General features: G+C 53.8%; 2 protein-coding genes across 2 annotated transcripts; both read right to left on the bottom strand.

Moving 5' to 3' along the window:
• Nucleotides 1-669: 669 nt before the first annotated feature.
• Nucleotides 670-3,912, bottom strand: J7T55_011519 (uncharacterized protein; the record flags this gene model as incomplete). The annotated part of the gene is made up of 2 exons (XM_053135368.1): nt 670-2,415; nt 3,277-3,912. The coding sequence occupies 2 exons, from the start codon at nt 3,910-3,912 to the stop codon at nt 670-672; spliced, it is 2,382 nt and encodes a 793-aa protein (XP_052999326.1).
• A 3,265-nt stretch (nt 3,913-7,177) lies between these two features.
• J7T55_011518 (uncharacterized protein) lies at nt 7,178-8,904 on the bottom strand (the record flags this gene model as incomplete). Its single annotated transcript, XM_053135357.1, has 2 exons — nt 7,178-7,302; nt 7,359-8,904. The coding sequence occupies 2 exons, from the start codon at nt 8,902-8,904 to the stop codon at nt 7,178-7,180; spliced, it is 1,671 nt and encodes a 556-aa protein (XP_052999325.1).
• Nucleotides 8,905-13,911: the final 5,007 nt, after the last annotated feature.

Genomic DNA, 13,911 nt, shown 5'->3' with positions numbered 1-13,911 from the left:
ACACGGCCGGCTGAAGAACGCTGCAGTGGTATTGCAGCACAAGAAACACCACGTTCATGTGGGAGGGAGAGGTCTTATATCGACCCAGGGTTTCAAAATCTTCATTATATATCCAGGCGTTTCTAGGAGTTATTGGAGTTTGAAAGCTGACCCGGAAACGAGCTTCCGCTCTAATATGGTCATGCTCACGTTAGACAGCACACATCCCATATACCCGCTACAAGCAATCAGAGTAGCTACTTGTTCTCTTTAACTTCATAACTTACAAGGCAGATTCAAAATTTAGATCTTTGCCAAAACACGCTAGTATCATCACTTGATCTTCTACTGCGAACACCAAAGACAATCTCATATCGCTAAACATGGACTGGTTACGTTACACTTGCTCCTGTTGAATTGGATGTCAGCTAATCAACAAGAGCCTCTATCTCTTCGAATTGACTCATTATCTCTGCTACCGATGGCAATCAATAGTCACAGTTGTGGGTGGGCTCTGACATCTGCTAACGCCTTTTTTCAATCCTGCCTTCCAGCCCTGCCTTCTTATAATTCATATTGTACTGGTGAGGTATCTGTTACCATTAACGTATTCTGCACCTAGTACAGCCATATAATATACTCCCTCCAGCTGTTCATCAGACCACGCCTAAGAGACAAGCATAATAATCCTCAAACAAATGCGTCAGCATCACCAACCGCTCCCTGACGTCTCCGGTTGCTGAGGAAGAGATCCACCATCGCCTTGCTGCCCCTGAATTGGGACTTGGTTTTGGCAGATTGTTGCTTTTCTGTATCATCCTCATGAGGACTTTGATTCTCCTTTTCTGCCTGCTGGCGGCCCAGATGGTGGCCGATGGACCCAAACTGGCGCTCAAAGGCACCAGTGAAACCTGGACTGGATGCCGACGATGCAGAATTTAGCGCTAGCTTGCTCGCTGACTTTCTCATCAGCCGAATCGTGGAAGAGGCCGGTGGCTGCGGTGAGCCCGTTTGTGGTTCTCTGATTCTGATGCTTTTGAGACCGGCCAGAGACTTGGATTGTCTGACAGCATGTCCTCGAACGGGTGTTTGTGGATGAGCGGCGGGTCTATGATTACGAGCCGAGCCATCAGTCTCAAAGGGCGCTCTCCGTGGTCGCAATGGCTCTATTGGCAACTTTCGCGGAGCCTCGTCCTCATAGAACGACGTTGAGGTCTTGCCCTCGAAGCAGGTAGGTACTTCATCGGTGTGGGAGTCAGCTGCAGGTGGCGTTGTCATTCGCATAACTGAGCGCTGCTGAGGGCTGAGATTGACCACATTCGAGTCGATAGCACTCAGGGGCGTTGTCGAATTCGTTGGCATGCGAACACTCAGCTTTGCGTTGTCCTCGTCCTCTTCACAGCTACCAAGTTGAGCAGCTTCTCGGACATGCCCATGGCCAAGCGACCTGGGCATTGTAGGGATCCTGTATTCAACCTCTGGTGACTGCCCGCTGACTCTCGTGGGCGATTGCTCCAGTTTGGCAATATCGGCAGAAAGCCATGTCTTCCATCCGATTGAGCTTGCTGTGGAAACTTGACGCTCACCTGTGGGCCGATACGTTGGGGCATGTTCGAAGACTCTTGTCTCCTCTCTTGAGTCACCCGTGTTGAAATCTTGCACACTAGGCAATCCTTGCTTCATTTCAGTCTTGTGAATGAGAGTGTCTGAAGAGTAATTGCTTTCAGAGTAAGCATCAGACTTGTTGATCAATGACACCGCACTAGTAGTTGCCTCCTTTGGCTCTTGGGAGGAGGTTTGTCCTCTCTCAGCCCGCATGGCTTCCTGGAGAGATCTTCTGAATGGACTCGTGGTGCGGAACAAGTGAGAAGTTGGACTGCCAAAAAATGCGGAGCTTCGGTCTGTGATGGTTCTCGCGACTGACTCTCCGCCTCTCGGAGTAAGCTGTACCGGTGGAGATAGACTTCGATGATCATCTATGACGCCCGTGGGAATAGTTTTGTTGGATAGCTCTGCCTTATCAGACTCATTTCGTGCGTGTCCGGAGTATTCCTTGGCTTGGCCGCCTGAGTTCGGCAGTTGTAGTCGAGGCAGGCCCGCCTGATTAGCATCGCTGCTGTCATCACTACCAATGCTGCTTGAAGGTGATAGTGTCCGGAAAGGATCTGACCAACCACTCGACTTTCGCTGCTGCTCCACAATCCCAGCGAGCTGTTGCGTCTCATTCATCTTTTTTATCAGAGCTGAGTATACACGTTGGCTGTCCACCGTGGTCCCGGGCGGCAAGCACTGAAGAGCTACTGGAGCTGCCAACTCTTCTTGAGATGTGATCGTCTGGAGTCCGATGGCCGGACGAGTCAAAGAGAGCGATGGGTCCTGAAATCCATTCTCACTGATTATGGAGAGCCGCTGCATTTCCCCTTCCTCTGTCATCTCCTGCGAACGATGGGCGATGATGGTGTTAGTTTCGGTGCTGGCCCAACTCGTCACACGAGATCTTTCATCCGATGTCTGACCGGCGGCACTTTTGCAGCTATCTATACTTCCCCTTCGAGATTGCAAGCGTTCGTGAGACGGCACTGCGTGCAGAGAAGGAATGCGAGTCGAGACCTTTGACAGAGAGCTTCGCTCACGGCGGTGATTGTGCTCGGTTATGGCGGAAACCCAAGGATTCTCATCAAATATCTCTGACACATGCGTCCTCTGGGCCTCAATCTGTTGTGCGGGAAGACTTGTTTCGTCTTCACTTTTGTTAATAAAGAGATTCTTGAACCTGGATCTGAGCGATGTTGAAACTTTGCGAGCTCTGTTTCTCAAACTTCCGGATCGACTCCGGCCTAGGCTGGAACCTGTTCCGGAAGGAGGCAGCTCATCATTGGCACTGCTGCTCGTTAAAGTCTTCTGCATTCCCTGTTGGGTCTCTCTGCTCTTAGATCCGAATATCTTGGCAGGCTTCGGTAGAATACGAGAACGGAAGGAAGCTTCCTGTACGTCCAAGACTGGTGAAGCATCTACGCCAGGACTTTCACAGCTTGATGATTTGTCTGGACGATCTCGTCGATACTTCAAGAAGCTCATTGACTTCGGTGCCCCCAATTTTGGCGCCGATGGCATGACACGATTGTCTTTTCTTTTCATGAATGGATAACGGTGGAAAAGTGCTGCAGAAGGGGTCTGATTGTGGTGTGCCATTGAGTCTGTGTTGTGCAGCGATGATCCGTGGGCACCACAGACGTTTTCATCGACACTTCTCCTTATAGAAGCCCTCGTTGTGAGCATGGAGCGCGTCTTTCGAACACGTCGATAAGATGAGGGCATAGATGCAATGTCATCTTCTGGCGTATATTGCTCATAATCAGGACTTAGAGCCTGAAGATAGGCCTGACTCAGCCCAGCCTTTGTAGTTTGTGGTGTCACAATTGTTTTTCCAACAGACGAAGTTCGATCTGGCAGTTGCAAGTTCTGGCGGTTGTGGAGAACGGAGCGCGGCATGTAGCTGATGCTCTGAGCGCTCTGGGATCGGTGGATGGCGCGATGAACCGGGATCTCGGGAGGTTCAGGTATAGCTGTGCGCATGCTGATCCTAGACGAACGTGTTTGAAGACCGGAGTTGGGGCCAACAAAACGGACGCTCTGTCTTCGTCCCGGGCCTTGCCTTTTGTCTTCGCTGCGAAGACTGGCCGTGCTGTCGACACGGGACAGCCCACCAGGACTTTGATTTGCCTTGCTCGTGGAGGCTGGCTGTGGAGGGAATAGAGAACTTTCGGCAGACAGACGGCCTTGAGCCCTTGAGAAAGCCTCCATTGCAGCGGTCCGGGCGTCCCTCTGGGCAATCGCGGCGTCAATGTGCTCGAGGTGTACGCTGCGGACCGAGGTCGTTGATTTGCGACGATGAAGGTCCGATTTGGACTTGCCGCTGTGTCTGCGAAGCATTGATCAGGAGACAGTGGGTTATCAAGGCTGAGTGTACGAATGTGTGACCCGCGGGCTTTCTGCAGCTGAGCGACAGCAGGGATGTTTGAATAGGCAAGAGTGAATGTTTACAATGATCTCAGGAAGGTTTATTGGTGTCGAAGGCACTGTTAAAGAGCTCAAAAAGAATTCCAGGTAGGCAACCAAAAAGTCTCTAAGTCAGGATAGGCGCTGAAGGGCATGAATATGACCATGTGTTGACAGACGATGATGAAAAGCGGTTGGGGGTTTGTGAGCATGTTAGCCATGACAGGAAGGCAGTAGAAGAGAAACAGGAAATACCAGGTCAACAATGGGATCTGAGATTGAAGGGGCCGTCCAGCCGAAGATCGTGAGCTGCGTGCCTACTCAGGCAGGTGGTCATCGAGGCTGGTAGTGGCTGCCATGTGGTCGATTTTGGGTGAACAAATCTCATTCATGGAAGGAGCAGTGCCCATTGCACATCCGCGTGGAAGAAGTCGCCGGACCCAGCTCCACCGTGAAGTCCGCAGATGGGGAGAAATGAAGACGCTCTCATCAACGGCTGTGCAGCGGCCTCGGTATGCTCACAAAGACTTGAATCTTAAGTGGGATGCAATTCTTGCTGCACGAATATCAAAAGGGTATATTATCACTGTTATATGAGCCATGATGATGACGCTTGGAATATTTGAAGCTGCTAGGCCCGTCTCATTTCGTTGGAGGTGCACCTAGATTGAAGTCAAGATATTTGTGCTCGTCTCAGTCGAGGGCATAGTTCTTATGGGGAGCTCAGAGTGAAGACCACAATGACCTTAAGACTCTCATGACTTTGGATCTTGTAGTTGTTTTGGTTGATGAAGGCAACCCATGTTGCCAATTTGTGCCAGGAACAGTACGTGAGTTGTATGCATGGTCATAAGGCGCATAAATCCAAAAGGGCCTTGTCAGCTATGGCCAAGTACATTTATTGTAATCGAAGCTATCAAGTGTTCTGCTTTGAGGTAATAAATGTGACGGAACTCCAAGACCTTTTCCTGGCATCCATATACGAGTAGACTCTACTCAAGTAGGACTCAGCCCAGAAGATAGATGTACTCAACAGATTCCTGTTGAACACAAATTGTCTGACTCACCCACTATTACTTACGTACATACGCATCGATCAACCTTACTATGGAGCCATGGAGCATAGCCGCTCGGCCGGTCATTGCGACAGACACAGATGAAGCACCTGGGTTACAAAATATTTCGACCGGGCATTCGATGTTTTAGGATGAAACCAATCCACCACATGGCGGATTTCGACAAAGCTTAATTTACAGAGAATCAGACCTAGAAGATATTGTTTGGCAAACAAAGGGTAACGTCACATTCAACTCTCTCTCCAATCTCTAGTGGCTTGATAGAACCAGGTGTAGTCAGACAAGTTTCGCATGCGTGTAAGACGCCGCTTGCCTCGGACAGTAAAACAGAGTCCCGCGAAGTGGAACAGAACACAGCTGAGTGCATTTTCATCGAACTGATAAACATCTGATCCACATAGCCAGCTGTCTCGTAATTCTATTAGAGAAGACATATCTGATTTATCGCTGGTCCGTGGGCTACAAATTGGGACAACAATATCAGCCGCACCTGGACAGCGGTGACAAGTAAATTATTGTACGTTATCAATTCAGAATGAATAACACCCCTTCCATTTTTCAGGTTACCACACCTTTCCTCGAGCCCACTCGTCGGCGGCTCCGACCGAAACGCAGCTAAAGGGTAAAAGGACGTCAGAAACCTCCAGATATCACAGCGGAGGAAGATACCGCGCAAAAAAGCGTGACACAGAACAAAACGTGGGGGAAGTTCACGCCCCCAAGCGACGCCCGCACACGAGCGTGGGGGTTCCGCCGCCCAGCCCTGCCAGAACGGTCATCCAAAAGGGGATGTCAGATACCCTCCCTCTTTGCACCCCCGGCGGCCCATGTCCCGGCCAGTCTGCAGCCAGTCCACCCCCTCCACCCCGGCCTTGTCCCATCCACGTGCCCACCACAACCCATGCCCGCCCCCCTGCGCCAGCATGCAACCCTCCCGCGAATGCCTAGGACCAGTGAGGCAAGGCCATTAAGGTTTCTGGCCGAGGGCGTAGCGCGATCCTTCCCAACGACGCCATACCGAACTGCACACCGGGCGACGCACATCCTTCGAGAAGATCTGACTACTTCAACGTAGCGCTGTGACAAAACAGATTGTCTCTCCCCCCCACCCGCTCCGCTCACGAGACTTTCTCGACGGGGAACTCCTCTGGCAGGCCAATACCAAGGCGTGCTCGGGGTTTGGTATATTGAACCCAAGGCCACATGCGGTGAGTCCTTGTTTCCGGGGAGCGAAGCTATCGTCACATGCATCACCATTATGCGGATCGCCCAGCTTGTCACAGCAGTGAGCAGGCGCGCCCCCGCCCACCACCACACAACACAAAGCCCGGCCTGGCTTATCTGCGTGCCACACCTCAGAAGGAAATTTGGGGGCCGTCTCAAATGATTAGGCCGACTTCCCTCGACATTTTAGACGAGTGATGCTTAGGAATGGGGAAGATTGGGGGCTTACGAACACCGTCCATCCAAGCGCGAGCGCTGCGGCTGCGAGCCTTTTGCGGCCGTGACCTGTGTCCAAGATGGACCTGATGATAGAATCATCAAGGGAAACCTGTTGAGACTCAAGTGAAAAGATGCTACTCCAATATTCGTCGCAATATTCGCTCATGGCGAAACGTGGTCTCGTAGTTGTCGTATCATCTACATGTTCATACAAAGGGTACACGCTGAGTTCTGCCACAACTCGCTTGCTCTCTCCTCCATTCCGTTCCTCTCCTTCCCGCATCCTGTCCACATTAATACACGGCGGCACAATTTCCACATATGGAACTGCCCATCTCCCTTCCTCAATAATGCGTGCGACCCGTGAAGGCTTTCCGAGTCTAACAACCCTGTGAGAACATGCTGGCGGACCTATTCCGAGTCTATTTGCTGGAGTGACATATGTACACTAAGCCCTCGAACAGAGGGCAGAGACAACTCGTCATCCATATTTATTGAGATTTCGATGCTCCCATAAACAAACGCCAATGCCATGCCGATTCGGTGAGAAATCAGTAGCCGGTTCTCTCTGTGTTTCCTTTCTAGCCGATCGCTGGTGTGGAACCTCGCGCAGTGCCACATTAACCAGCCTCTACTAGCGCTATTTTTTACTCTTTCGAGTACCGTCGTCCTTGCTACTATCACTTTTGCGCGAGCTGGTACTTCCCGCCCTCGTCCTGTCGCTGGCCCTCGCTCTTTCTCGCTCCAGAACGAGCGTCAACTGCGACTTGGATCGCCCCAGCGGGGGTGGGGGGTTCGGGCTTGGCTGCGTCGGTGTCAATCGCGAGTCGAGGACAGACGCTGCTCGGATGTCTGGCTGACCTGCCCCAAGGGGCGGTAAGTCGTCGTCAGAAGGGCGCGCCTTGGGGGTTTCAAAGTCGAATCCACCAGCAACAGCGATATTTGACAGCCCCACGACGCTCGAGGACTTGAGGCTACTAGAACTCATCCGCTTTGACTCGTTATTTGACCTCGATCGAGCCATCTCTGGTGCTGTATTGGAACTGGCTGAGCCAGTCCGTTCTTTGTGTGACCGCGGGCTCACGTCTTGCGCGCTCCTCCTTCGGGTTGGCTCAGTCGGGTCTGCTGAGGTGGAGCTCGTGGTAGGTTGCATGGACTGTGGTACCGACCGTGGTGGTGATGGCTGCGTTCCTATTGAACCGTCGTAAGCGCCCAGATGGAGACTCTTCTGTGTGGGGGGTTGTTTCCCCAAAGCCGCGGAGATTGCTTCTGGTCGCTTTCCAAGCGCTTTCGCACTAGGCTGACGCCCTTCTGAGCTCCCTTGCGATTGAAACAGGGTTTCCTGGGAGCTATTGCCCTTGGGAACGGGAGACGGTGTTTTCGCTGGAGCTGCTTTGCGTGACCCGTCTTGAATACGTCCCTCCTGGCTGCTTGCCAATGCAGATTCCCTCCCTGTATTGGGGGCATGTGGCCGCTTTCCCTGTACTTTGGTGCGGGATGCTGGCTCTGCCGTATGCATTGGGAGACCTAGTCCGTTCGGTCGTTTAGACGGGCTAGAATCCTTGCTACCCACGGTGGATGCCTGCTGATTCGGTGCGTTCCTCGAGGCAGAACCTGTATCTCGCGAGCTAGAGTCAGAAGCGTTCACGGAACCGGTTGATGACTGTGAGCTTTGTCTCCTTGGTAAAACTGGGCGTCTCTTTGACGCAGTGGACGAAGCCACGAACTTCTTTGGCGCAGTCTTTCTATCCACTTTTGCTGGTGAGATGGAGCTGGATGATGAACGAATGTCAGATTTCTTCTTCGCGGAAACCCCAACGTTGTTTTCTCCGCTCTGCTGCGATGTTTCATCCTCCGAATCAGGAACGTCGACGAATCGTGCGGTCGGTCTCGGGCCGGAATTTGAAGGCCCTCTAGGCTTCTTCAAAATTGTATGGGCTGGCGGGGGCCGTGATGAGGATGGTGTCAAGCCATAGATTGCTCCCTTTGCAATGCTCGACGGCAACTCATTTGTCTGGCCAGCCTCTGCGTAGACTTGCGGTGGTGGTGGTGCGGAGTCAGACTCATGCATACTTCGTGTAGGCTTTGGAGGTGGTTCCCAACGGTTTGGAGGCCCCCTGAGAGGAACAAAGGTTGGCCCTGAAGCTATATCCTCCCATATTCTTGCGAGTGTCTTGCCACTCAAACTCCGCCTGTCACTACCCCAAACGTGCCACCAAAAGTTCTCAAGGCGACAGGCAGTTGGATCGTGCAGGCTTTTGTGCGTCCTAGTGTATGTTTTCCAGTGGCGATGAATGTCCTCCAGTGGCACGACTGGTAGTTTGGCGACCTCGGCGTAGATGGTAGGCGAGTCGAAGACGATACCCTTGGGCAGAAGCTGCCCGAGAGCCTCCACTATCGCCTCCATGTCGAATGTGAGAGCCGTGCGATGAGACACTAGTTGACCAGAAAATTCATCGAAAACGGATCGAGAAGGCCTGACTAGCTCGACATGATTCGTGAGATCCAACCACGACTTCCAAACTCAGGCATATACTCGCGGGCCGGGGTTTGGGTAGGGCAATGGAAAATTGTTGGGAAAAAAAAGGAGAAACAATAGAAAAGAAAAGGATGCAACCAGATATCCGATGCTATCGCGTACCGGCAACGGGGCTCATAGCAGCTTCAGTCCATAAATTTGGCCAAGTGACGGTTGAAAGAATGGCTGTTGGGCGAATGCCGAGTCAACGCCTGAACAAGGATTTCGATATTGGGTGATTTGTCGAGACGGCGCCTCGAGTTTGATGGTTGTGCAGTGCTGCAAACATGCCTCTTCCTGCAGGTTGACTAGAGAGGTTGGTTTTTGAAAGCGCGGAGAGAGGCACCACTATGCGCCAGTCTGCGGGCCAAGGATGGGTTCAGTGCGAGGCACCCGGCACCATGTGCTGGTGTTGGATCGAGATGCGACTGTGTGAGATGGCACTCAGGGGCCAGTGGTGACAGTGATGTGACTTGGTCACCGCATCCACACCGCCAAAGCAGAGGAGGCGCCAGAAAATGCGATGAGACCTTTTTTTTTTGTGGGAATAGAAAAGTGAGTGAAAGCTGGAAAAAAAGGGCAGAGGTCAGTACGGGTGCGCCGAAAGGGTGGCACTAGGTAACGGAGAAGTGTCTGGATGGGTCAGTCCGGATGGGGACGAGGCGGCCATGATGCGGTGAGCTCGTCGAGGACGGGAGCAGCAGCAGTAGCAGCAGCAGCGGCCAGGAATAGGTTCTCGCGAAACGTTGAAAGTCGGGAAACCCAAGGATAGCGTGATCAGGACGTACATTATGAGGCTTGTTATAAGTCGCTGCGGCTGTGGACTAGAGCAGGGAGGGCGATGCTAGGACGGTAACTGTCGGTGGTGATGTACCTAGAGTACTATGTAGCAGGTAACTCTGGGCAAATATGCGCTGCCCACCCGGGCTGCGGGTATGGACCGTATTATTAGAGAGGGAGAGATGACAGCCGTGACGGGAAGCCGGGAAGGGACAGAATCCGGGGACGGAACACAAGCCTTGGAATCATAATTAGTAAGGGGGAGGGAGAGGGAGAGAAAGAGAGAAGTTGAGACAGAGAAATAGAGAGTGGCCTGGGAGGAGTCGTGGTGGACCGAGAGAGAGAATGGAAAGAAAACATTACCACTGGCCGTATCTCTCTCTCGCTCTCTCTCTCAAGAAGGGACTGGACCCAGGCTGGACTGGACTGGGCCGGTCTTGTCGATGGGCAAGACAGGGCAGGGCAGAGCAGGGTAGAGTACCTAGGTAGAGAGACGGCTTGGGCAGAGGGCAAGGAGTGGAGGGGGGGCGGAGAGGGCCAGGTACCTACCTTGGGCAAGGCCAATCAGTCAATGATTGATTTGGAAAATTCGACCGGACAGGACAAAGTCCAGGGCAGTCCAGATCAAGACGGCCAAAGTCGGGTTTTCTGCGCGATGGGCAAAGTGGGCCGCTAACGGCCACCTGGGCATGGGCAGAGGCAGATGCACAGAGGCAAGAGGCGGAGGCAACTGTGAGGCAAAGCAGAGCCCCAAGATCCACTCTTAGTACAGCACAGCAAAGCAAGCAAAGCAAAGTGAAGCAAAGCAAAGCGCGCGACCAAACAGAACGTTCCGTGCCTGATTGTCAGACTGTAGTCTGCCTATGTACCTGGCTGGCCTGCTGGCGGTCAGCGGAGAGGGACAGTGAGAATGAGAGTGAGAGTGAGCGAGGGCGACATGACCTCGGGATACCAACCTGGGTAGCATACCGTTCGCAGCAGGCATAGATAGGTATCAACAGCAGCTGGATACATCAGGACGTGGTAGTCGTGCTCGTTCGAGGGCTGTGATGTCGTGGATGGGTTCCAGGATGCATGGCGAGGGGGAGGTACAGGGCTCATTGAGGTACATTGCAGGGGGATCTGGGGGACCTGACAGTATGGGACCTAACAGTATGGACCACACCTACGGACTTATGGAGTATGGGACCTATGGACCTAGGGGACGTGGTCATCATGTCTGTCTTGCCTTTGTTCCTTCCAACCTTGGAAAGGATGACTCCAGTCGTGCGTGCCCACCTGGGACGGGATCAGGGGCCGACCTTGTTCTTGGACTGGCATCCGTAAATCATCACCCACTTAACAGGTACTTCACTCTGCATGGGGTCGTCCAGGCTGTTTGGCCTCCCTTCCCCCCGCGACCCCGACCCCGACCCCGAATATCTCTTGTCCACTCACTCGCTGCGCGCTGCAACGCCGTGCTTGCTACTGTGACTGTGTGCTGGCAGATACAGAGACGGAGACCAGGCCATGGAGGGTCAAGGGCCCAAGGCAGGACGAACTATGATGCCCGGGCAGAAGCCGAGTGGAAGGGGGCACGGGAAGGAATGGCCTGGCCGTACCGACGGCGACCCTGGGAAGCTTGGATGCTTGGATGCTTGGGTGCTTGGGAAGTTTGGAAGGTTGGACGGTTGGATGACCACTTGGACGGTACAGACTGGTAGATACCGACATGCACGCAGGCACATGTGCACTCATGGATACTCATGGGACACATGCTCGTCTCACAGTACACATGTCTACCTGGGCACCTCACTACCTAGGCGCCACCTGAGTGTGACACACCGTACCGTGTACGAACTAGGCTCCTGTGGTAGTAGACTCAAGGTTGTGGTTCTATTTGAAGAAATCTCCGTTGTTTCGTCCCATTTCCATGGGCCCTGATCAGACACTGGCACCCCGGAGCGCACAGATCAATGCACCGGATGTTTTGCCGTGCCAACCGCGCAGAGCCTAATGAAGTTTTTTTTCTTTCTTTTTGACGACTCTCTCACTTCAAGGTAGCATGCAAGTCATGTCTTGCTGCGTGTTGTATGCGAGGGTGAACAAGGAGAGAGGAGACTGAGTGAGAGCGAGAGAGGCAACATAATTCCATGACTGACTGCAGCAGGATTGAGTCAGCGACGACGAACGTGCCCTCTCCTCGTCGGGCCATCTGCACAGTCTAGCACGAGATTGTGCCTGTGTAATTGACAGACATGCCTGCTGGTCACGGGTCTCCTGACCTCGTCGTGCAGTAGAAGCGGCAGCGCGCGATAGTGATACCTTTATAAAGTACAGTACTCGCTCGGCATGCAGTGCTACCGTATGACGCCCAAGCAGACAGGCAGACAGGCCCAGCTATCCAGGTATCCTGGTACCCTTGTATCCAAGTACCGAGACCGTCCAATCATGCCCATGAAGGAAGGTACCACGAGGCAACGGGGGTCGGGATGGGCTGGAAAGCTGGAAGAGCTGGAAGGAGCTGGATGGCAGCTGGATATAGTCTACAAAAGGCCGAGGCAAGGAGCCAACGGCCAGCCCTGTGCCGCTGGGTCTCATTGGTAGGGTCGGACCTGGGTACCTGATGAGCCGTGGCAGGCGTGGGCGACGTTGCTTTGACTGGCGACTGGAAGGAAGCGCCCGCATATGTCCACTGACTACTGCATCTTCTTTCCCTCTTCCCTAGGCCACGGCAATCCATCGACACTCCCTCGGCTCATGGCCCAGGGCATCACGAAGCCATCGCCATTGGTCACTATACTATGTACATGCAATCACTCGAACAAACCTAGTCCATCTTCCCGCTGCACGACCCAACACTCAAGCCTACCCTTTACTGGCGCCAGGAGACCACCGTAGGGATCGAGCATCTGCTGCCGCGGACATGCACTGCCTCTGCCTCGGCCTGACGTGGAGACATGAACGAGGTTTGAGGATGACGATGATTATTCTCCAGGCCCTCGTGACCTTGCGTGCTTGCCTGGCCCCCTGCGCTTTGGGTGAGTGAGCACTTCAGGGACACCCGAGCTGGGCCAGCTAGCCTCGGATCCTGCCTTCTCCAGCTGGGCCCCGGGTTTCTGGGCTCGTCAGAGCAGCCAGCTTTCTTTCGGTCGAGCCGTCGAGCCTTTTCCTGTTCCCACCTCGAGCAGCCTGCAGCCGCCAGCCCGCACCCTGCAGCACGCCCATGCTCATGCCATGCCCATGCCAATGCCCATGTGCAGACAGGCAGCCTGGGGCCGTCGCCTCTCCCGCCCCCACGTCTCGGCGCGAACACGCCCTGCGTCGAGTTGCCGCGATATTGTTCTAGAACCCTGAATATATTCTCAATGGAAGGACTCATACCGTATTACCTGCTCTGTCCCCTTGTCCGACGCCTCGGCATCATCGACGTCCAGCCATCCAGCTAGCAAACTTCAGCACGGAACCAAGACTCGTACGACTTTCCATCCACCTGACCAGGCTGGCCGACCAACGAGCATTCCCGATTGAGACAGCCTTGTGCACGGCTTAACCTTGGCCGGTCGGGAGCATGGCATGCGCAATACAGTCTTGGAGCATGGCCTTGTTGTGCTCCTTGGCAGGGGATTGGCCCATGCCGCAACTCGCAAGCTGCGTTCTCCATCGGCCACGACCTTGCAGAGCTTGCCTCCGCCTCAGCGAATAGCAGACCGACGACCGACGTGGCATTTTTGCCTCAACTCCAGCCGTCCACTGCAGCCTGGCCAGCTTTGAACACGAATACCTCAAAGTGGGCGACCTGTGCAAGCTGAACACTCCTTCGCAAGGTACCAGCCCCTGTCACGGACTTGCAGGCTGCCGTCACACACCGCTTGCGCGGGCGAACGGTTCCCTCTACGTTACGCTGGCGGCTTGGTCCGTATCTCGTGACGCAGCTGTCTTACACTACGCCGTGGAACATATGAACGAACTCCTTCCATCCGCCATGATGCTGTCAGCTTTCCAGGCCCCCGCTCGCAGTTTTGGTCCCAGCAACAATTTCGGCCCTGCCTTGCCGCGGGTCGTCTGATCAAGACTGCGGAGAACAGAGGTCGTGTGACCACAACTCTCGGCGCAACACTGCTTCCCTGTGACGGC

The sequence above is a fragment of the Diaporthe amygdali genome (assembly GCF_026229845.1).
Source record: "Diaporthe amygdali strain CAA958 chromosome Unknown NODE_2_length_3802984_cov_64_841326, whole genome shotgun sequence".
NCBI classification, from domain to species: Eukaryota; Fungi; Ascomycota; class Sordariomycetes; order Diaporthales; family Diaporthaceae; genus Diaporthe; species Diaporthe amygdali.
The sequence above is the reverse complement of the archived record's forward strand: the minus strand, read 5'-3'. Positions and strand labels throughout refer to the sequence as shown.